Below are 24,381 nucleotides of genomic sequence, written 5' to 3' on the forward strand. Positions count from 1 at the left end.
CATGAGACAACTCTCCATAAGAGACCAAAATGACACAGAAATTAACAACTATAGGTCAGCGTACAGGCTTCAACAATGAATAAAACCCATACCGTATAGTCAGCTATAAAATGCTTCAAAATGAGAAATGTAAGACAATTCAAACGAGTGAACTAACGGCCTGATTTATGTACAAAATAATGAAAGAAAATATGATATGAACCAACAAAAAACCACTAAACTACAGGCACCTGATTTGGGAAAGACACAAACAAAATGTGGTGGGGATTAACAAGTTTGACGGCGACAACATTCCCCTAACCTGACACAGTGGTATAACAGTATAACAATATAAGAACAACACTATAAAATTCAGCTGAAAAGGTCTTAACTCGTCAGGTGGATACAAAGCATAAAAAAAATTAAAAAAAAACCACACAGAGTGGACATGACAGGATACTTATACATTATAAACAAATGAAAATAGGGGTTCTAAAGAGCCTGTGTCGCTCACCTTGGTCTATGTACATATTCAACAAATGACACTTTCTAACATTAAACACAAAAAATAGTAATCATGACAAATATATCAGTTTTGTTGATTTTAAATTGCTGAGCATTTAGTCTGTTTAGTTTCTATCTATCTTTTTTTTTCTTCTCAAAACACAAAAGCGGGTTATTAATAAAGGTCAATCATTCCTATGAAGATTTACAGTTTTGTTTACCATATTAGCAACATTTGATTGTTAGTAGATCTTGGCTTGCTGCTAAATTTTGTGGTTCAAAGTGTACAAAAAACAAATGGCGAAAATCGTCGTTAATGAGCAATTTACTCCAATAAGGAGTTTTAGGACGATTTCCTTTATATTGTCTTAATTGTAGTTCACGGCTTACTGATCAGTTTTGCACAATTTAGTGTTTTTTTTATCTATTTGTTAGTTTTTTTTAAAAAAGAGATATAAGGCAAAATTCGCAAAAAATAGAAAAAAATCGTCATCCAAGGGCAGTAGCTCCAAAAGGGCGTCGCCTGACGATTTCGATAATGCAGACTTATTTGCACAACTTGACTTGTTGATCATTTTTGTAGTTTAAAGTGTGTCTCTATCTATAATAGTTTCAATATAATACGCAAATTGAAAAAAAAGTAAAATCGTTATTTAAACTTTATGGACAATAACAGATATAAGAAATCGTCTGGTAGTTCTGATGTATATAGACAACTTGAGGAGCTCAGCAATATGAACATTTCTGCCAAAGTCAGATGTTCTCTATTCATGACAGTTTTTGAAATAGTAGACCAAACTTGCATTTTATCCCTATGTTCAGTTTAGTTGGCAGGTCCATCGAGCACATTTAAAAAAATCTAGATGCCCAAGTAATGATTGTGGCCAAGTTTGGTTAACTTTGGCTTAGTAGTTTCGTAGTTACAATCCCCTTCTCTTTCATGAATGTGACCTACCGAATAAGACTATTTACCGGATTTGTTAAAAAAAAAAAATGAGCAACACGACGGGTGCCATATGTGGAGCAGGATCTGCTTACCCTTCCGGAGCACCTGAGATCACCCCCGCTTATGGCGGGGTTCGTGTTGCTTATTCTTTAGTTTTCTATGTGTACTGTAATATTTGTTGGTCTTTTTCATTTTTAACCATGGCGTTGTCAGTTTATTTTCGATCTATGACTGTCTCTCTGGTATCTTTTGCCCTTCTTTCAGAGGAACAGATTTTTTTTGAAATTTAACGGACGCCGACAAATAAGATGAAAAGGTCAAATAAAGTTCGAAGTTAAAGAGCATTGAAGAGCAACACTTCAAAGAGGTTTTCTAAATCAGACATGGTGATCTGGGGTTGAAAATCCTTAGTATTTTGAAAATTTCAAAGTTTTATGAACAGTTAATTTATTATTATGACCACACTAATGATAACTGAAATCAAAACACAAGTACTGACAACTGTGATGGTAAAGGTCGAATCTAAAATGTAAAAATAAAACTATAAAAAGGCTGGGTATTTATACATCCCGCCATTGTGTACTTGTGCTATGGACTGTATTGTGGTTATTCGCCATTTTGCTTATCTTTTAAAAAAATTCTTTGTTTTTATAGTGATTAAGATTAAAAGACAATGTCGACTGCTGTACCACAATTTCTGACAAGTTTACCAATTATGTCTGTTTGCTTTACTCGTACCGTACGTTGTTGTTTAGAACCAGGTTTAATCCACCAATTTATATGCGACTGTAATACAATTTAAAGGTTTAGCTAGCTATAAAACCAGATTTAGTCCACCATTTTCTACATAAGGAAAGCTTTATGTTTTGACCATTTGAATTTTCCTGTAAACTTCTAAAGTAAACCCCTATGTTCTATTTTTCACCACGACGCCCATGTTGGTTAGATGACATTTATATAGTCATTGAATACATTTTTCAATAAAGATACCCTATTGCAAATTATGGCTTCTGTTTTGTCCAGTTGATTAAGTAGAGAGGATTATAGTAAAAGATTACAAACATTTATTATAAAGGGCAATAACTCCTTGAGCGCTCAATTGACATTTTAATCATGATGACTTATTTATGGATCTTACTTAGTTGAACATTATTACTGTTTACAGTTTATCTCCATCTATAATTATATTCAAGATAATAATTAATAAATAAGGAATGTGTCCATGGGACACGGATGATGCCCCCGCTTGCATATCGTATAAAGTTATAAACAGACATAACTGAAAAACAGTAATCATTACACTACCCAAATTTGTACTTGATTTGCGTTTTGTGGTAATAAGCATTGTGCATAAGTTTGATAACATTTGGTAAAGGCAAACTTAAGTTAGAGAACGGAAACGAAAAAAAAATCAGCAATTTTTCCATTTGAAAAGGGACATAGCTCTAGAATGGTTTAAGTGACACCACCAAAATTCAAACTTGATCTGCGTTTGTGGTAATAAGCATTGTGTACAAATTTCATATTTGATAAAAGCAAACTTATGTTAGAGAACGGAAACGAAAAATCCAGTATTTTTTTCGATATGTAAAGGGGCATAACTCTTTAGTTTTCTATGTTGTGTCTGCTGTACTATTATTTGTCTGTTTGTGTTTGTCTTTTTTAGCCATGGCGTTGTCAGTTTATTTTCGATTTATGAGTTTGACTGTCCATTTAGTAACTTTCTCTCCTCTTCTAAAACGCTGATAGTGATGCCACCAAAATTCAAACTGGATCTATGTTTTGTGATAATAAGCATTGTGTATAAGTTTCATAACATTTGGTTCAGGAAAACTAAAGTTAGAGAACGGAAACCAACTTTTGGACATACGGATGGATGGATAGACGGACAAGGGTAAAACTTTAGGCTTCCTTCGCTACAACAGGGTCATAAAAACTGCAAAATGTCCTTAAAATTGTCAATTCAGGGACAGCAACCAAACAACAGGTTATCTGATTTGTCTAAAAATTTAAGATCTAAACATAATGAACATGTTTACCCCATGTCGGATTTGCTCTAAATACTTTAGTTACAGAGATATAAGCCAAAAAATACATTTTTTCTTATGTTCTATTTTTAGCAATGTCGGCCATGTAGGTTGGTAGGCGAAGTCTTTGAATACATTTTTTTTAAAGTGGATACCCCAATTATAATTGTGGCTAACTTTGGTGAACTTCGAGTTGTTTCAGAGAAGAGCATTTTTGTAAAAGTCCGTAGTGATGAAAAATGCTCACTTGGTCCTGAGGGCCAGTTGAGCTAAAAAAAAAAAAGTTGATCCCAACTCCCGCACTCCCTTTTCTATCCTCCACTGAGATCACATGTGGCTAATCCTTGGTATTTGGTGAGATTTTAAGTCACCACATTAGTTGTTAGTGTACAGTATTGTGGAACTCCAGGAATGAAAAGAAATGTCACAATTGAAAATAACTGTAATCTTTATTTTTGTTATTTTTTCTCGGACATGAATTACAAAATGAAAGCTTTATTATAATCAATATATCATAAATATTTCAATTGCAGTCATTTAAATAATTCATAACTTTGTAATCCAATATAAGCAAAAGCATTAAGCATATACGAACACAAAAAAAAATGGACTAGAAAAGTCTTCGAAATATTATAGAAGAACATTGCCACTACTTGACTAAGAACTAATAAAAAAGAATTTTAAGGTGGTACCCAACACTTTAACTAAAATTAATTTGGCTCGTTTAATTTTCTTAAAATTTTGACAAAGCATTTACTTTGACCCTTTGACAAATATATAAAAATAAAAAAAAAAAACAAGAATGTGTCCACAGTACACGGATGCCCCACTCACACTATCATTTTCTATGTTTAAAGGACTGTGAAATTGGAATAAATTCTCTAATTTGGCATTAAAATTAGAATGATCTTATCAAAGGGAACATGTATACTAAGTTTCAAGTTGATTGGACTTCTACTTTATCAAAAACTACCTTGACCAAAAACTTTAACCTGAAATTTGCACTATCATTTTCTATGTTCAGTGAACCGTAAAATTGGGGTCAAAACTCTAATTTGGCATTTAAATTAGAAAGATCATATCATAGGGCACATGTATACTAAGTTTCAAGTTGATTGGACTTCAACTTCATCAAAAACTACCTTGACCAAAAACTTTAACCTGAAGCCAAAAACTTTAACCTGAAATTTGCACTATCATTTTCTATGTTCAGTGAACCGTAAAATTGGGGTCAAAACTCTAATTTGGCATTTAAATTAGAAAGATCATATCATAGGGCACATGTATACTAAGTTTCAAGTTGATTGGACTTCAACTTCATCAAAAACTACCTTGACCAAAAACTTTAACCTGAAATTTGCACTATCATTTTCTATGTTCAGTGAACCGTAAAATTGGGGTCAAAACTCTAATTTGGCATTTAAATTAGAAAGATCATATCATAGGGCACATGTATACTAAGTTTCAAGTTGATTGGACTTCAACTTCATCAAAAACTACCTTGACCAAAAACTTTAACCTGAAGCCAAAAACTTTAACCTGAAATTTGCACTATCATTTTCTATCAGTGAACCGTAAAATTGGGGTCAAAACTCTAATTTGGCATTTAAATTAGAAAGATCATATCATAAGGAACATGTGTACTAAGTTTCAAGTTGATTGGACTTCAACTTCATCAAAAACTACCTTGACCAAAAACTTTAACCTGAAGCGGGACAGACGGACGAACGAACAGACGAACGAACGAACGAACAGACGGACGAACGGACGCACAGACCAGAAAACATAATGCCCCTCTACTATCGTAGGTGGGGCATAAAAACTAAATTTGAGGTACTTTTTAGAAATTCCCTATCATAATGACTATGTATGTAAAGTTACAAATGGATGCAACTATAACTTCATCATAAACTACCTCGACCAAAAACTTTAACCTGGCAAAGAGCTGTTTCACACAATCTCATTTTCATGTTCAATGAACCATGAAATGAGGACCAAAAAACTAAATTTGAGGTACTTTTTAGAAATTCCCTATCATAATGACTATGTATGTAAAGTTACAAATGGATGCAACTATAACTTCATCATAAACTACCTCGACCAAAAACTTTAACCTGGCAAAGAGCTGTTTCACACAATCTCATTTTCATGTTCAATGAACCATGAAATGAGGACCAAAACCTAAATTTGAGGTACTTTTTAGAAATTCCCTATTATAATGACTATGTATGTAAAGTTACAAATGGATGCAACTATAACTTCATCATAAACTACCTCGACCAAAAACTTTAACCTGACATGGGACAGACGGACGAACGGACGAACGAACAGACGAACGAACAGACGAACGAACAGACGAACGAACAGACGGACGAACGGACGCACAGACCAGAAAACATAATGCCCCTACTACTATCGTAGACGGGGCATAAAAATATGAACCAACCGTTTAATCAGAAAAATTACACTGGTTATATAGTAGTTTGACAAAAACTTATTTTGATCATTGAGAAGCTTAATATTCCCTTATCAACACGTCATTAAAACGTTCTGCTGATTTTACAGAGTTGTCTCCCTGTAGTGTTAGGTACCACCTTAACAGGGGATAATCTTTTTCAAAACACAATGATTAAATAAAAGCATATACAATGTAGATAGTATTACAGTCATATACGTAATTTAACAACTATATTAAGCATTACTAGATAAAATTGAAAAAAATAAGTATTCCCAGAAAGACTTTTGTCGTTTGACATAGTTATTTGTAAATGGATAAAGATAATTCGTTCGGTTTAGAAAGAAGTGGTTATGCTTCTTCAATGGTGAAGATATTTAAGAGATGGAATAATAGATGCACAATTTTTAATTCGTGTTAAAGATTGTGCAAGGTTGATTTAGTTCTTTTCTCTGGTGAATTGCAGACTAAAAACAGGTGACCGATATCCCATCTAAGCTAGCCAAGGGTTACGATCAGCACATTCCTCTTCAAGTGAAGAGGGACATGTATCGTAACCTTTGTCTAGCGAAGATGTCGATATCCATACTCAAAGCAATTTAAAATTCTCAATTTGAATCTCACAAATTACTGAAAATGATTAAAAGATGCACTTTAACAGTTTATGATAGTTTACTTTCCAGATTTTGATTGTTCCTATTCGATGACAGACGAAGAACAAGTCCTCTCAAAGAATGTGTGTCTGGTCTAAACACATTGAGACGAGTTCGGTTATTTCAAAAACATCAAATATGAGAGGTGAAAAAATCGCTCTCTGAACACATGTCAGAACAGTTTCCGTTAAGTCGTTTATGACAGAAAAAATGAAAATATTTCGATGTTAACACATGACGACAGGTAGTCCATACAAGTGAACGCTGTTAAATACAGGTTATAAATAAAGCAACATACACAAAACAGAAGCTAACAAAAACAAACACCACAACAAAGTACTTCATAAAACAAAGCACTTCTTTAATAACTAGTACATGTATCTTTTAAGCATCAGTCATCTAGTTACCAACAATGGTTTAAACTAGACAACTTCATGAACAGATACACGTATTATTTATACTTTATGGTGATATATTAGAGGTTTAATGACATTAATCTATCAGATACTATGTGCTAACTTTGCCAAATTCACAACATTATATCTGTACTTGAATCTCGTTGTTTTTTGTTTATGACATACTAGTAGTCTCTTAAGAGTTGTGAGCCTGAAGGACCTTACTAGGCCATAAAAATAAAGTTTTACAAATTCTGAATATTTGTTTAAATGCTTTACCTTTAAACTAAGTCAATAGTTTCCTTTAAGTGCTTTTCGTCCTATTTAGTCCAATTTTTTTTAAGTTGCTGTAATAGTATTTTAAAAATATTTGCTCTCTGTGTTAATTATGCCTTAGTGTTATTGAATTTGTAATTTAATTTCATTGAATGTGTTTGGCCAAAGAAATCCCAAAGCGTACTTTTTTCGGATATTATCAAGCTTAAAAAAAATTGAAAGTTTTTTCTTTGTACTGGAATGGAAAAAGTTGGCCAAATAGTGTCATTATGGCATCCTGTGATTATTTGGGCACTTTTTTACTCATAATCAATGATTTGACATACTTAATTGATAAGAAGAAATACTAATACTGAATGATATAACAGTTGTTGTGACTGACCGACCAACAGATAAGAATACAACCACATTAATGGTTTATAAAATCAATGTTGTGGCATAAAGATGAATAAACACAATAAAAATCAATCAACTGCCTAAGTCAACAGATCCATCAAAGGTTCTGGTCTGAAAAAGAAAAAAAAACCATTTAAAGTAAGACATAGATATTTCAAGAAAAGTTACACAATGTTCTGAATAATCTAGATTATCTTTAAGCTGTTAAAAGTAACAGAGACTGTGATAATAGTTCCAGGCACATCTACAGATCTATAACTATGTAACATATACATCTAGATGTAAACAGTAAATTTGTGAAAAACATCAAAGAAATCAGGCTTACAATTTTGTATGCCAGACGCTCATTTTGTCACAAAAAACTTGTAAGTAACGCACAGATCAAAAAGTCCAAAGACAAATAAAGCCAGAAGTTGATGTAACTGAATTAAAATGAAGACACTCTCTTATCGAAAGTATTAAGGGAACAGAGAAAGGAGTGTTTATATACACCAACCACAACACAATGAATTCTTCAAGCCCTCAGCCTTCTTATGGCATATTTCTTTCAAGCTTTTTAGCTTGTTTAATTAAAAAAGCTTCCCAATATATTAAGCAATACTGAAACCAATCAAATGAAAAACTTTAGAAAGATTTAGAGTAAAGCAAATTAAAGCGTTTTTCCCCGAGTTACAAACGGTCTTGTGAAGGTTGTAATTTATAAAGGAGGGGCAAAAGATACCAGAGGGACATCCAAACTCCGAGATCGAAAACAAACTGACAATGACATGGCCAAAAAAACAAAAAGACTAACAGACAAATCATAGTACAAAAGACACAACATAGAAACCTAAAGACTTAGCAAAACGAACACCACCAAAAACTGGGAGTGAATTAAGTGTGTATTTCATTTACTTGCATATAAACGGTGTATGTGTGCTTTAAAGCATTTGGTGTTGATAAAAAACATTGATGTTTTCTTTTGCACAATTTGCCTAGATAACGTGGAGCTAAGTATGGTATAGCCAATTATCTTCAAGATGTATTTCATGGTTTCATTTTGTGTATGTGCTGCTCTTTCAGTGAAGTATATCCCACCTACCATTTTGTTCATTCACGAGTAACATGCATGTTTAAACTACAGTTTAACGCTTATGCTAATGAAGAGATGATTATGCAATGTCATATCTATGTTAATGTTACAATTGGTACTTTTTTTGTCATTATTTTATGTAGGAAAATGCTAGACTTGCAATACTAATCACCATGAACGAAAATATGTTAATTACAAATGCATAAATAAAAAAAACAGAGCAATTTCTTCAATTGGTATTTACAAATATAAGATGACAAATTCGATCCGATTAATATTGTATGCACATACTGGAAGCATGAAGTTATGGATAAATTCCTCACAGGTAGCATCTGCGAAGCAATTGCGTATGCAAACCAGCAATTGTCTAAAGTAATAATTTTGAGACAATTCTGTGGATGCTAAGTGGGTAAACTAATCTCATTAAAACAAACAATTACCTTAGACAGTTACCCCTTGTCAACTGGACCCCATTCCCGCAGTGCATCCAAAACAGTGGTTATCTGTACGAATCTTTACATCTGCCATTTCATCTAATGAACTGATGTCCCAAACAGTCAGTCTATCTAAAATCAATATATATTACTTGGTAAAACATTCCATAATTTTCAACCAGTATTATTTTGAGTACATTTTCAGACTAACTCAATGTGCTATGAGCGAAAGAGAATAGTTCAAAACCTTATCACATTGTTAAGCATAATAAAAACATTGATTTGGAAGATTATTATTATTGTGTGATTTTTTTTTTAAACTGAAAGTTATTATACATATCATTGTATTAATCAAAATTTAAGAAGAATGCATAAGTAGTAACCGATGTTCTAATCTTTAAATTGATTAAAAGTGACATACTAAGTTTACAAACAAAAGCTGAGCAAATGGCATGAACTCTAAAAGGAGCGAGACCTGGTACGTCGGCAGGATAAGCGTCTCCTTCTGTGCATACATTACCAGCCATCCAAATCGATATATACAGGCAAAATGTTACAAATTGGAATAGGTCTAAGATGAAATGTATATACAATGACATATTTTAAATGTTTAACTTACTTTGTGATTCTCCTCGACACTGTAAGTCAAGTTGTTGATTGAAGTCGCAGTCATAGATTTGACCATTCCAGTTGATGTTCATTAGGTTTCTACACATTAATCCATCTATTGTGTCTAGGTTGTAGTTTCTTACAAGTAACTCCATATAGTCTTTAAGCTCGTTCCTTTTACATGCAAAAGAAAACACATGTTTTACTTTCGCACATTTTCTTGAAAAGCTAATAATCTTATTATATAAAAATTGAATAATTACTGACGGAATACATGTAATCTGTCATACCAATTAGATTTTGGCATGTGCAACTGATGAAAAAGAGATGCCAAGGATGCCAAAAGGAGATTCAAATTCGTAAGTCTGAAAACGCCACTGCTAAAAAAAGAAATAAACAATCAGACAAACAATACTAGTATAACAATTAAAACAAAAAAGAAAACCAAAGACTGATCTTAACAACACTAACCCCACCAAAATAGAGGGTGATCTCGGGTGCTTCGGAAGGGTAATAAGATTCTGCTCCAGTTGTGGCACCCGTCTTGTTGATTGTGTAATTACAAAACCAGTGATATGGTATTTTTTTTTCGGTAATTCACATTCTTGGGAAGGGAAAGAGTTTGTTTTTACGACAATTGGAACATATCCATCGTTATCTGTGTAAGAATTAAGTATAATAGTTGAAACTAATATTCTCCTACAGACACGCATTTGCATTTCCCATGGATTTGACAATCATGAGGATTACTTAGTCTCAACCGTTTATATAGCTTTAATATGAGCATATATCATTTATTTCACATAAGGGTCATTCAAATAAAAGGTTTCAATTCTTTTTATCACATTCAAAAACAAGAGTGCACACACTGAAATGTCTCGCCTTATTTACTAATCATTGATATTATGTTGATACTCCTAAATATAAAGCTTTATTACGACTGTCACATACAATTAACATGAACCATGAAAATTAGGTCAAATTCAGTTGAACCATATGCCAGGCAGATATGTACAGCTAACAATGCTCCATACAACAAATATAGTTGACCTATTGCTTATAGTTTAAGAAAATAGACCAAAACACAAAAACTTAACACTGAGCAATGACCGAGAAAACCAGGTCAAGGTCAAATAAAACCTGCACGACTGACATATAGATCATAAAATATTTCCCTACACCAAATATAGTTGACCTATGACATATAGTATTAGATAAAAAGACCAAAACTCAAAAACTTAACTTTGACCACTGAACCATGAAAATGAGGTCAAGGTCAGATGACATCTGCCCGCTAGACATGTACACCTTACAATCATTCCATACAACAAATATAGTAAACCTATTGCATAAAGTATGAGAAAAACAGACCAAAACACAAAAACTTATCTATAACCACTGAACCATGAAAATGAGGCCAAGGTCAGATGACATCTGCCCGCTAGACATGTACACCTTACAATCATTCCATACAACAAATATAGTAAACCTATTGCATAAAGTATGAGAAAAACAGACCAAAACACAAAAACTTAACTATAACCACTGAACCATGAAAATGAGGTCAAGGTCAGATGACACCTGCCAGTTGGACATGTACACCTTACAGTCCTTCCATACACTGAATATACTAGACCTATTGCTTATAGTATCTGAGATATGGACTTGACCACCAAACTTTAACCTTGTTCACTGATCCATGAAATGAGGTTGAGGTCAAGTGAAAAATGTCTGATGGGCATGAGGACCTTGCAAGGTACGCACATACTAAATATAGTTACCCTATTACTTACAGTAAGAGAGAATTTAACATTACAAAAAATCTGAACTTTTTTTTCATGTGGTCACTGAACCATGAAAATGAGGTCAAGGGCAATGGACATGTGACTGACGGAAACTTCGTAACATGAGGCATCTATATACAAGATATGAAGCATCCAGGTCTTCCAGCTTCTAAAATATGTAGCTTTTAAGAAGTGAGCTAACACCGCCACCGCCGTAGCCGCCGCCGCCGCCACCGGATCACTATCCCTATGTCGAGCTTTCTGCAACAAAAGTTGCAGGCTCGACAAAAATCACAGCTTCATATTTTAATTCGTTGATGCTCTAACTATATTATAGCGTATTTCTAGTTATGACCAATTTTAAAATGCCTAAGTTGGAATAGACCTACAATTTTGGTACATTTTGTCTAATTTTTGTGTATCAAAATTTAAATAAGGACATTCATATCCAAATTAAAAAAGAAATATAGTAAAACAATTTTATAAAATCATTTTATATATGTAAAGGGAAATAACAAGTATTAAAAAAACAAATGAATTAAATACAACTATGTGTATGGTCTTTTTATATACATGTATATTGTGAATACCAAATATAGTTTGATATGAAACAAAAAATGATTTTGTTATCCCCTTATATGCTGACACATTACTTACCATAATGATGATTTGAACATTTTTGGTGTTGTTTTAATATTGAACGTTTTCAAAACTTTAGTGTAAAGTGAACATCATATACAATCGTATATTAAAACAGAAGTACCTCAATCAAATAGAAATATGAATCATGTGTACACAAGGAAGCGATTAAACCAAGAGTTCCAAGTGGTGAAGTTGCCATAATCTCTGCGAAAATTTTAAAGATGCCATCACGAGTTGATGGACCATGAATGAATATCTGTTATCTGTTATCACAGATGACGACGCATATGTTTTAAATATCGTAACCAAAGTCCCGTCTACTTTTCCTCGAATGACGACTACTGAATTAAACTTATAACAGGGTTTGTACTTATATGAGCAACATGATGGGTGCCACATATAGAACCGAATCAGCTTCACCTTCCAGAACACAAGTGTTCAACACTAGTATTTGGTGGTGTTCATCTTGCTTAATAGTTTTATATTTTCTATGTTGTGTTTTGTATACAATAGTTTGTGTTTTGGACTTTTTCGTTTCTTTATGCCATGATGTTGTCAGTGTAATTTTTGGAGTATGAATGACCATATGGTATATTTCGTCCCTCCCTCGTATATAATGAAGAAGATCATGCTTATTTAAAAAAAAAGATCATACATTTCAAGACATTTTGTTTGCATTTATAAAAGCTTTTTATATCAAGATTGCTACATCGTAACGACATGTTCCTCGATGATGTGTAAATGATAAACAAATGGGGTTCAAAATGTATCATTGTGGTACAATAGTCAAAATATCATGTTAAAAGTCCAAAAGAACTGTATAAATCTTCAGCTCAAAATGATAGTACATGTGAGGGCAAACATTCATATCAAGTATGGGAGATTTCCGTCGAATTATGTCGAGAAGGTACGTCCTTATGATACAATTGTTAAAACATGTTCTTTGATAACTCCTGTAAATATGGACAAATCAAAATGAAGGTATAATGTGATAAACTACATGTGGTTTAAAACAATCCTTTTAAGTATGAGGATTTTCTGGCAATGATCTCAGAGGATTTGCGTTCATAGTTGACATCGTGATATAGTGAACAAAATTAACTAGAGGCTGGAAAATGTTAATAAAAATTTACAAATTTTATGAAAATTGTTAAAAATTGACTATAAAGGACAATAACTCCTTAGGGGGTCAATTGACCATTTCGGTCATGTTGACTTATTTGTAAATCTTACTTTGCTGAACATTATTACTGTTTACAGTTTATCTCTATCTATAATAATATTCAAGATAATATTTCCTTAAAATTACCGATTCAGGGGCAGCAACCCAACAACGGGTTGTCCGATTCATCTGAAAATTTCAGGGCAGATAGATCTTGACCTGATAAACAATTTTACCCCCATGTCAGATTCGCTCTAAATTCTTTGGTTTCTGAGTTATAAGCCAAAAACTGCATTTTACCCCCTATGTTCTATTTTTAGCCGTGGCGGCCATCTTCATTTGATGGCCGGGTCATCGGACACATTTTTTAAACTAGATACCCTAAAGATGATTGTGGCCAAGTTTGGATTAATTTGGCACAGTAGTTTCAGAGGAGAAGATTTTTGTAAAAGATAACTAAGATTTATGAAAAATGGTTAAATATTGACTATAAAGGGCAATAACTCCTAAAGGGGTCAACTGACCATTTCAGTCACGTTGACTTATTTGTAAATCTTACTTTGCTGAACATTATTACTGTTTACAGTTTATCTCTATCTATAATAATATTCAAGATAATAACCAAAAACAGCAAAATTTCCATAAAATTACCGATTCAGGGGCAGCAACCCAACAACCAGTTTTCCGATTCATCTGAAAATTTCAGGGCAGATAGATCTTGACCTGATAAACAATTTTACTACATGAGGTCAGATTTGCTCTAAATGCTTTTGTTTTTGAGTTATAAGCCAAAATCTACATTTTACCCATATGTTCTATTTATAGCAGTGGCGGCCATCTTGGTTGGTTGGCAGGGTCACGCCACTCATTTTTTAAACTAGATACCCCAATGATGATTGTGGCCAAGTTTGGATTAATTCGGCCTAGTAGTTTCAGAGGAGAAGATTTTTGTAAAAGATAACCAAGATTTACGAAAAATGGTTAAAAATTGACTATAAAGGGCAATAACTCCTAAAGGGGTCAATTGACCATTTCGATCATGTTGACTTATTTGTAAATCTTACTTTGCCGAACATTATTGCTGTTTACAGTTTATCTCTATCTATAATAATATTCAAGATAATAACCATAGTCAGATTTGCTCTAAATGCTTTGGTTTTTGAGTTATAAGCCAAAAACAGCATTTTACCCCTATGTTCTATTTTTCAGCCATGGCGGCAATCTTGGTTTCAACTAGATACCCCAATGATGATTGTGGCCAAGTTTGGTTTAATTTGGCCCAGTAGTTTCAGAGGAGAAGATTTTTGTAAAAGTTAACGACGACGCCGGACGCCTGACGCAAAGTGATGGGAAAAGCTCACTTGGCCCTTCGGGCCAGGTGAGCTAAAAACGTCCATTTACACCAAAAACAATGGTCAAATCAAAATGAGATTGTAATATGATCATCTTCATATGATGCAAAACAACCCTGCAAAGTATGAAGGCTTTGTGTAATACAGTCTCGGAAAATTTGAGTTTACAATGTGTCAATGTCACAATATTAAAACAAAGTGGTTAAAGTCCCATAACTCCCGTAAATTTAACAACTCAAAATAGGGTTAACTACATATAATGGCTGTCAAACGATCAGGTGAGTTGTTTTCTGAAGGTGTCAATGTAACATTAATAAACAAATGGTCAATGTCCTTTAGTCCATATTAATTGTTGAATTAAATTGCGTTTCAAAATGATTCATTTCACATGATGGCAAACAATTATTACAAGTATGCAAGTTTTGTGTCAAATGGTACCAGAGAAGGTTCGCTAACAAGTGGTATTGGAACAATACTTAAAGGGTCAAGGTCTCAAAACTCCCTGAAAAATGTAAAAAATGTCAGTACAGTATGGTCAACTGCTTAAATCACAGAACATTCCTCTTACATCACTATGCAGGAATATAGCCTAACATTACATTATTATTTTATCAACAAGATCATTAAGATAATATATCTATAAATATTTCTTAGAATATCATACCTTCGGTAAAGGAAATCAACAAAACGTTTGATTGGCATATTTGTCATGGTGAACAGCTGCTTGAATTCTATTCCAAAATGTTCCATTAGTTCCGCCTTGTATTTCTCTGCTAACGGGACCTGTGGTGGCGGTAGAAATCCACCTAAAATAGAAATGTTGGAAATACTTTCGTTCTATGGTGCATCGATTCATAGAACATTTTTGTATATATAATGTATTTTCTTGTAGACTTGTCTTTCATTAATTACACCAGTCTAAATTCGAATTCAACTCACATGTTTGCTAATAATTTAAAAATACCAAAAAGAGTAGGGAAATCGTCACATTCAAAAATATTTCCACTACATTGATTTGCTTACATATTTTGGTTTTTGATTCGATTAAGGTCTAACAAAACAGACATGATTAGTAATACAGTATAGCATAAATGTCAAGATCTCAAAAAAATTAATATGTTTTGTCAACACAATGTATAGTTGCCATCTTGATCAGCTGCAATTCTTAAACTTTATTATGAGTTCATGCATTGTTAATCAGTCTTCACACTCAAATTTTCATAGAACATGCCAGGGGGTGAAGGCTGTACATTCTGAAACATCTTTGGAATTTCGGTTATTCTGGTTAATGTTTTACTATGCTAATAGATTGGACAGATTATGCCGCTGATAAATTTGAGCTTACCTAATGGATTGTAAACCAAATCCAACTGCAAGTCATCCTGTTTACCATAACCCAAAGAGTTGAGGACCAGTAAAGCATGGATGCTCTTATCAAATACTCCTTTTCCACGTTGCATGTTGACATTTTTAGCACTATAACAAGGCAGTGAGGCTATAACATGCAGTTTGTGGTCGGCGAAGAACTGTGCAGTATCTTCTTGACCTAAACGACAATCATTATTAAACTAGGAAGAGAAAAACAAGAATTACTGAACAATATGGTTATGAGGGGTTAAATAATTACTGTTATGAGTCGACTTTGTACTTGCTTACCATTATGGAAACAAATGCATCTAATCACAGATCCTATACACAAACTTAAGTAACAATTTCTATCACATTTAAATTTACACTTTTTACAAGTATAGTGGAGGAGTTGTTGTTGTGAAGTTGTGATTAAGAAATTTCTGTTTAACTCTTTGACTGATTAATTACTTGATCTATTTCAGATCTAATTTATTATAGAAATGTGTCCTTCTCCTCTTGTTCGTCTTTGATTAATTCTAATAATGCACAGATTAACTAAAACTGTGGAACATTTGTAACAATAATGAAAAAAAATCAATATATAATAACCAAAGTACCTTTGAGCACTAAAGAGACAATAATGTTTTCATTTTGCAACATGAGCTGAAGCTTAAACATTTAATTGTTAAAGATGTCTAGAACAAATTCAGGAATATTTTGAATCAGAGTAATCATCCTATTTCTCAATATGTAGACAATTTATTTAGAACAGACATGGTTTAATTTTTGATAAAAGTTTTCTTGACAAGTATGGGTAATATATGCATGCACACCGAACTTGAGTGTATATTAATAAACTATTGCTTGACATGAGGATGGTTATGATCTAAAAGAGGACGAAAGATACCAAAGAGACAGTCAAACTCATAGATGGATAATATTGCACTGTTCTTTGAACTATAAAAGGTAGATTTGAGGCTCCGAAAGTATAGACATTAAGCATATTACATGTGCGTTATGATTCAATAAAATGCAATTGTAATACCCAAATCAAATGTAATTCATATTATTAACATCACCATTGTCATCATTACTCCTACATAAGTCAATTTTGCCATATGTATAATTACTAGTGAAAGTGGAATAACTCTAATTTACCTGGTTCTAACAAAGAGGTTAAATTACTTCTCACAATAACGTCTCGACCAAGTTCTTTTCCTCTCGTTGCAAGATATCTGAATTCTGCATTTAGTTCTGGGGCACCACCTGTTAGACGAAAATCATCATTAAGCATAATATGACTATGTATGGATTGAAAAACTATTTTTTTCATGGCATACCGATTGGATGATTATTTTGCTGTAGGTTCAATGTCAAATATATGGTAAAATAAAGACGGTAGAAATTGTTTCTTAATCATATCTTTTTACTATAATAACATGAGCATAGAAAATAGACTGGAACATGATTTAATGAAGACCAGAATAACATCACAAAAGAAAAGAAACATGAAGAAGGACAATTGACAATGAATTTTAAAGCATGGGAAAGACCTGCAGTGGGATGAAATGGAGATGATTGCAAAGGACAGACAACAGTTGAGAGACCTGGTATCAGCATTATATGTCAGCCGGCATGAACAGGATCAGTTATTTTTAAAAACAGTTAAAAAATGAAACATCAGTCAAATATTTGAATTTTTAACTAAATTGTATATAGTTATAGTAAACGACAACCACTGAGCAAATTCGAATACATGTATACATTCATATAGCTTTTGTATTCAAACATTTACTTGACTGCTGTCTAAACATTGCTTTCAATTTTCGAATCACATGTACATAGTTTAAAATAGATAACTGTTTTGTATTACAGTATATATAAGGCATCTATTTCATTCATTTTTTCTGAAAATAATGAAAACAATAATAAACTAAAATCATATTTTAAGGTTAAAGGTGTCAGTTTCAAAAAGGCATACAGAAATATGGCAACTAAAGATGTTTGGCTTGAAACTGTGTTGTTTGGGGACAGAAGCATTCAGATCTGTAAAGTGATTTTAATAATTTCACCAAATACACTACCAAACCTACATCAAATGCACCGTAAAAAAATGTTTTTAGACAGTTCTTACCTAGAAAAGATTCTGACTTTTACCTTTGAACATTATTTGACAATTCCACTCTAAAACAGATTTGGACAGCTCACAGATCCCACCCTATAACATTACGAGAACTGTTTAGAACAGTTCTATTTCAGATTATTCTGACAGTGCCGCAAAGAAAATAGAACTGAACCAAACTGTATATCTAAAGTTTGATCCCTGCTTTGATATTTCTTTCTTCAAATCATTTGAAATGTATTGTTTTGTCAACCGTCATAGGTTTGAATCTTTACTATTTCCAACCTCTAAGGCAGCAACCATTTGATTTTCTGGGGGGGGGGCTATGTTTTTTTTTGGAAAAAAAAGTTTGTTTCCAGTTTTTGGAGAAAAAAAAAATTTGTTTTTGATTCTGAGAAAAAAAAATTGTTTGTTTCACCCTCAGCTGCCACTATATGTAATGCTAAAATTGAAAGAAAAAAAATTGTTTTCGACTTGTCGCGAAAAAAATAGATTGTTTTTCGCCGCAGGCGGAAAAAAAAATTTGTCCAGAAAAAAAAACCATAGCCCCCCCCAGAAAATCAAATGGTTGCTGCCTAAGGGTTAAGCATATCCAAAAATGTAACCACTAAAACTGTAGCTTTCTCTCATATATAAGGGAGCTCTCATTATTTCACCACTTCATTTAAATGGTTTTACCTGTTAAATCCAGTATTGTTACAGACGGACTGTTTTCCAAGATCTCCATACATTTGACAGCTGTTTTATGGTCCATCATTTCTTTCCGTTTTGGCGATGATTCCACGTGGCAGTGATTACAAGCCTGGTTACAGTAGAGGCCTATGTTAATTTGCATTTGTTCACAAGGCTTTCTTGTTAGGGTTGATGGTCGAACTCCTGACAAATTAAATAAACACAATGATGTAATACCTAAAATATGTATGATCCTAACAGAGTTGATACACATATCATTTCCTGCTAGCAAGTCAAACATGTAACAGTAGGAACACAATACCTTTATTTGACAAATAAGATATAAGAAGATGTGGTATGAGTGTCAATGAGACAACTCTCCATCCAAGTCACAATTTGTAAAAGTAAACCATTAATTTATAGGTGAAAAGAACGGTCTCCCGACACGGAGCCTTAAGCTTGGATCACACCGACCAGCAAGCTATAAAGGGCCCAAAATATGACACGTCTCAAACCATCAAACGGGAAAACTAATGGTCTAATATATATAAACAAGAATGTGTCCATAGAACACGGAGGCCCCACTCTCACGATCATTTTCTATTTTCAGTGTACCGTGACTTTGGGGTCAAACATCGTATTTGAATTAGAAATATCATATCATAGAGAACATGTATACTAAGTTTCAAATTGATTGGACTTCAACTTCATCTAACTCTACTTTGACCAAAAATTTAACCTGAAGCGGGACAGATGGAGGACGAACTTACTGACCCACAGACCAGAATCTTTATACAGATTAATTGTTTTTGCTATATGGGTAAACTGTTTAAACCAATTAACCCATTAAGCAACACTGTATTTCAGAAAAAGTCTGTACAAAATTTACCTACAATAAACACAAGTTTCTGAATTCAATGGTCATACCTGTCTTTTCCTCTGACTTTTGTTTCCAGAACTGAACAAAGTTTGGAACACCAAGGTCATCAAGTGCTCTTTGTCTTTTCTTTCTCTCTTCTTTTGTCATTTGTTTTTGGCCTAAGGTTTTCAGTTTCTCAGCTGTTAGTTTGAAGTCGGGGTCATTTTCCATTTCTTTCAACGTGTCCGGAATCAATGACCCCTATAGTAAATGCACATATTCTAGTTCAATGATAAATGGGGACCCATAAAGATAAAGCTAATCATTTGTTTTTATTGATATTTTAGAACATAATATGAAATAACTACTTATATTGTTCCGTATGGGAAAAGTTTAAATTTAGTATGCCATGATACAATTTACATGTATCTAATTTGTTAAACGTTTTTTTGCTTCATGTTTCGAGGTAAAAAAGTGAGTTGGTGCCTAAGTGTTGTTTGAACTTTAAGTACTGTTATTTAAGAAACAAAGCAAACCAGCAAGAAAACAAATCCGAAACAATACTTCTTATTGGTTTCTTTTGGTTTTCTCATAGAGGTCAGCCCAGCGTTAGAGAAAATGGATGATGTAATTGTCCCAAATGATAACAAATAATCAGTAACAATTTTGTAACTAGAATGTGTTAGCATTTTTTATTGTCATGATTGTGTATATTTTTAAGAACACTTTTGATCCTATTCTGTGTACTTCTAAAAGTATTTATGCATACCTGGCTTTCAAATTTTTGATGTGAGCATTCTTAATGAAGGTAAATGCAGAAACAGTTCATTTATGTTTGGGATGTATGGTCTGGTACAACTGTGGGAAATTTGGAGGTTTGTGAGCACTTAAAACTTGTATAGAAGCCAGGGTTGTTTTCACAAGTGATGTACATTTGTATACATGAATTTATATTTCATTTAAAAACTATATGCTTACTGTATCATATTTATTTTTGTAACAAATGTCTGTTCTATTATCAAAGGGGATGTTGGTAATCATCTAGATGTATACAGTTCATTTTGAAAACGCTCAATAATAAAAATTAGATGTAAAAATGTGTTTTTTGTTTATGCATTTTTTTGTTATTTTTTCAGAATTAAATAAAGTATTCAAATCGTTTTGGTTTACTACTTGCAAGTTGCAATTATTTATTTTTTTTAAATTATATGTATATGTTTTTTGTTACATCTGTATTTTTTGGAGATTGACATTAATTTGCTTACATGTGTTTATAAATTAAAGAGTTAAACTCTTAAACAGTAAATTACTCTGAAACAAAAATAAAAGGTTTTTGTTTAAAATATTTTACATTCTGCACACTTTGGACTTTGCACATGATTGTGACTTTATGAACTGTATGTGAATTAAGTTGCTGTGTAAAATCTTCATTATGGACATGATGGATGAAGATGGGATATCAAAGAATAGCCAGCCCAACTTCATATCCAAAGGTTTTAAAAGTACTATTACATTAGGTATGCTTTCAATTAATTTAAGGGACGACATCAAAAGTTTAATGTAGGATGAAAAAAAACAACCTTTATTCATAAAGTTTTTTCACTGACCCTCATACCCCCCTTTTCTTAACTTAATTTTGGAAAAATTTAACCCTCACCCGACCCTCAAACTATCTGAATTAAGTTTTTTATCCTTCATTGATTTTTTTTGTGTCGTCTGTAAGTACTGATTGATATCTAATGTTCATTGTACACATGTACATGTACATAGGTCTGGTTTTCTCTTATAACAAATTTTGTAGTTATATCTGATGGTGGTAATACTCCACAATTTCTGAACTGTTGTACATTGTAAGTGTATGATTTGCTTCAAGTACATTGCATACATGTCACCCTACCTTGACACTTTACTGTCGACATTCTGAATGTCAACTATTATTTTTTGACTGTACATGTACATTTTATGTTGACATTACGCGGTTGACATATAGATTAAGCATACTCATGATAATGTTAAACATATCTGCAGACTCACCTTTGTCCTTTCTGCAAGAGCATCAAGACCAATCCATTTTCCAGAGACAGAGGGAGCAACTGTTTTTGGTTTTGACTTTGGCCTTGTCAACTTGTGAGATTCTACATTAATAGGTGTATTGTAATCAGGTAAATCAGGATTCTGGGCTGGTGATGATTCTTTTGCTGCATCATCTTTAGATGTACTGCCTATACTTCTGAAATTTCCGAGGGTTCTAAAGTGGATTGCATTACCATATCTGAGGTTAACTGTTCGATTTACGAATCTTAATAATAAACCCATTCCACAGACTAAAATTTTCGTTTACAGAATGTCTGATAAACAGAAACAGCCGTTCAACTGTCCAAAATTCAATAACTTGTAAAAGTCATCAATAAAATAACCAGTATTAAGAAAAATTATCCCGCTTATCAGCTTAATGTTCTATTGTTTGACATATGCAACATTGAACTTCCACAAGTGCATTTTCGTTGATTTATTTGTTCTCAATAGTGACCTTATAAAAATAATAAACTGAAAGAAAAAAACAACGGAAATGAAATGGATGTTATCCGTATTAAAAGAGTCGTCATCGATTTTTAAAAAAGTCTTTTCCTGTCTAGATACAGGATACAGTGGGCACTGCCAGTACTAGATCTATGTACCATGTTTACATGTATACCTAAATGAATAACTTCAAGTTGAACCGTCATTCTTGAGGAGGATACATACATGTTATGATTTAAAAATTGCCAATCATGAGACTATTAGTTATCAATTTATTAGGAGAATTAAGAGAATTGCCATAATAATAGATATAATTTATTTTATAAAATTAAGATCATAAAAGTTATATATTATATTATATGACGTTAAACTTAACTAGGTATTAATCATATATTTCTTTATACGTCACTATGATTCAAAATAAAAAATTAATAGTCTAACCAGTAAGGTCTAGATCACTCGCCTGCTGATTGAGCACCTGCTGATATAGCACCATCAGCTGGCGATACGGCACATTTTTTGGAAAATTTGATTTGCCTCCCTTTGCACAGTGTCTTACGTTTTCAGAGAAATGTGTATTTTCACAAACATATCTAATTTACATTTATTTTCTTCTCATTTTAACATAATTTAAATTGTTTTGTCGGGATTTATTTGAATAATACTTTGAAAATGTTTTTTTTTTTTTAATTGGCTTTGTAGTATCTCCTTTAGATTTAAATAATATGTAAACTATAAGCTAAAAGAATAAGATTTAATTTTCGTGTTAAATATTTTTCATATAACTCACCAATAACGATGCATGCCCTGTCATATATATATATGAAAGAAGTTCTGGATGGGATTGTTATATATATTAGAGAATAATGGATAAAGACAACAGAATGGACACAAAAAAGGGAATAAAAAACAATCGGATAACAGTAGAGAATAATATATATAATATATTTAAACTACAACTTAAAGACAGAAATGTAAATCTCGTTCTTATTAGACAAATAATGTCATGATGCCTGTCATACACATGAATGAGGGTCTGGATGGGGTGTTGATATAACAGAAAATAATGGAAATAGAAGACAGAATGGACAAAAATAAATAGATCATAATATGGGGGGGGGAATAAAAAATAATGGGATGTTAAAATTCAAAGAAGAGAGAATAATGGGATAAAATATAACGAACATATAGATAGAGCAGGAGCATTTTTTTTTTCTATTTGAATTTAATGCACAATGAAATAACTGCCTTTAAAGCTAGATTGTTCAACAAATACACCTGTACACACTTGGATATCCACACATATTCTAATAAGAAGACAATCGAAAATAAATCAAGACCACTTACAAATGACACTTGTAAGGTTTTTTTTCACGGTATCTTATACAATTTTACTAACTGGGTGATAAGTTCTATTCAGACAAAAACTACAGTTACCGGCATCATCCGCTTGTCAACAGTGAAACTGTAGACGCATTTTTCGCGAATTTATAGTTTGTCAAAGTTTATGCAAACTTTGCAAACGTATGTTAGAAACAAATGATATAAACATGTGCTCGCTGAACCGTTTTTATCGTTTTTGTTAGAAAGAAATGCACTCTAAATACGGAACAACTTAAGTTTTTTGTGGGGTTCGTGTTCATCAGTCTTAAGTTTTATATGTGTGTGTTTTGTGTACTTTTGTTTGTTGGTCATTTTTCTTTTATCCATGGTGTTGTCAATTTATTTTCGACTTGTAAGTTTGAATATCCCTATGATATCTTTTGCATCTTATTTATAATGTTTTCATTTATAGTAAAACAGCTTGCTAAATGAGTGACGATATTATCAATTCTTTCTATTTTAAAAACAATAATCCACGACTAAAAGATTGAATTTTCAGAGAAACCGTAGGACTTGACTACAGCTAACTTGAAAAGGGCTTGTTCGAATCTTATATCCATGTAGGATCCTGATTTTCCGCCAGTTTTATCACATCAACTTTGAATTTGTATTTATTATTTTCAGAGTCTAGTAGATCATATATGATAATGCTTTCCGACGTTAATACCAACAATGTACTTCAGGATTGTATCGTGTGGGGTTTGCTAATTTTTTACATAAAAATAAAGTGTATCCAAGTTTCTATGTCTCGTTCCAACGTTTTCTTATTGGTTGTTGTCCATACTTTTT

The 24,381-nt window shown here is 32.7% G+C and overlaps 1 protein-coding gene across 1 annotated transcript; it reads right to left on the reverse strand.

Annotated features, from left to right (window-relative positions):
- Positions 1 to 7,419: 7,419 nt before the first annotated feature.
- Positions 7,420 to 22,221, reverse strand: LOC143082551 (uncharacterized). Its single transcript, XM_076258271.1, has 9 exons — positions 21,724 to 22,221; positions 19,758 to 19,950; positions 18,837 to 19,034; positions 17,195 to 17,302; positions 16,032 to 16,232; positions 15,351 to 15,492; positions 9,757 to 9,920; positions 9,144 to 9,269; positions 7,420 to 7,742 (listed from the first exon to the last, which is right to left on the reverse strand). Exons 1-8 carry the CDS (start codon positions 22,003 to 22,005, stop codon positions 9,163 to 9,165), a joined length of 1,395 nt encoding a protein of 464 aa, XP_076114386.1. The 5' UTR covers positions 22,006 to 22,221; the 3' UTR covers positions 7,420 to 7,742; positions 9,144 to 9,162.
- Between the last annotated feature and the right edge of the window lie 2,160 nt (positions 22,222 to 24,381).

This window comes from Mytilus galloprovincialis, chromosome 7, assembly GCF_965363235.1.
Source record: "Mytilus galloprovincialis chromosome 7, xbMytGall1.hap1.1, whole genome shotgun sequence".
NCBI classification, from domain to species: Eukaryota; Metazoa; Mollusca; class Bivalvia; order Mytilida; family Mytilidae; genus Mytilus; species Mytilus galloprovincialis.

What these genes read in the sequence shown, in the direction of transcription:
- LOC143082551 (XM_076258271.1), bottom strand. Translation starts at nt 22,005, where the DNA reads ATGGGTTTATTATTAAGATTCGTAAATCGAACAGTTAACCTCAGATAT. An exon ending in AACAATACTGGATTTAACAG is followed by an intron (nt 17,303 to 18,836) that starts GTAAAACCATTT and finishes TTCGTCTAACAG; the next exon opens with GTGGTGCCCCAGAACTAAAT. An exon ending in TTTGGTTTACAATCCATTAG is followed by an intron (nt 15,493 to 16,031) that starts GTAAGCTCAAAT and finishes TTTCTATTTTAG; the next exon opens with GTGGATTTCTACCGCCACCA.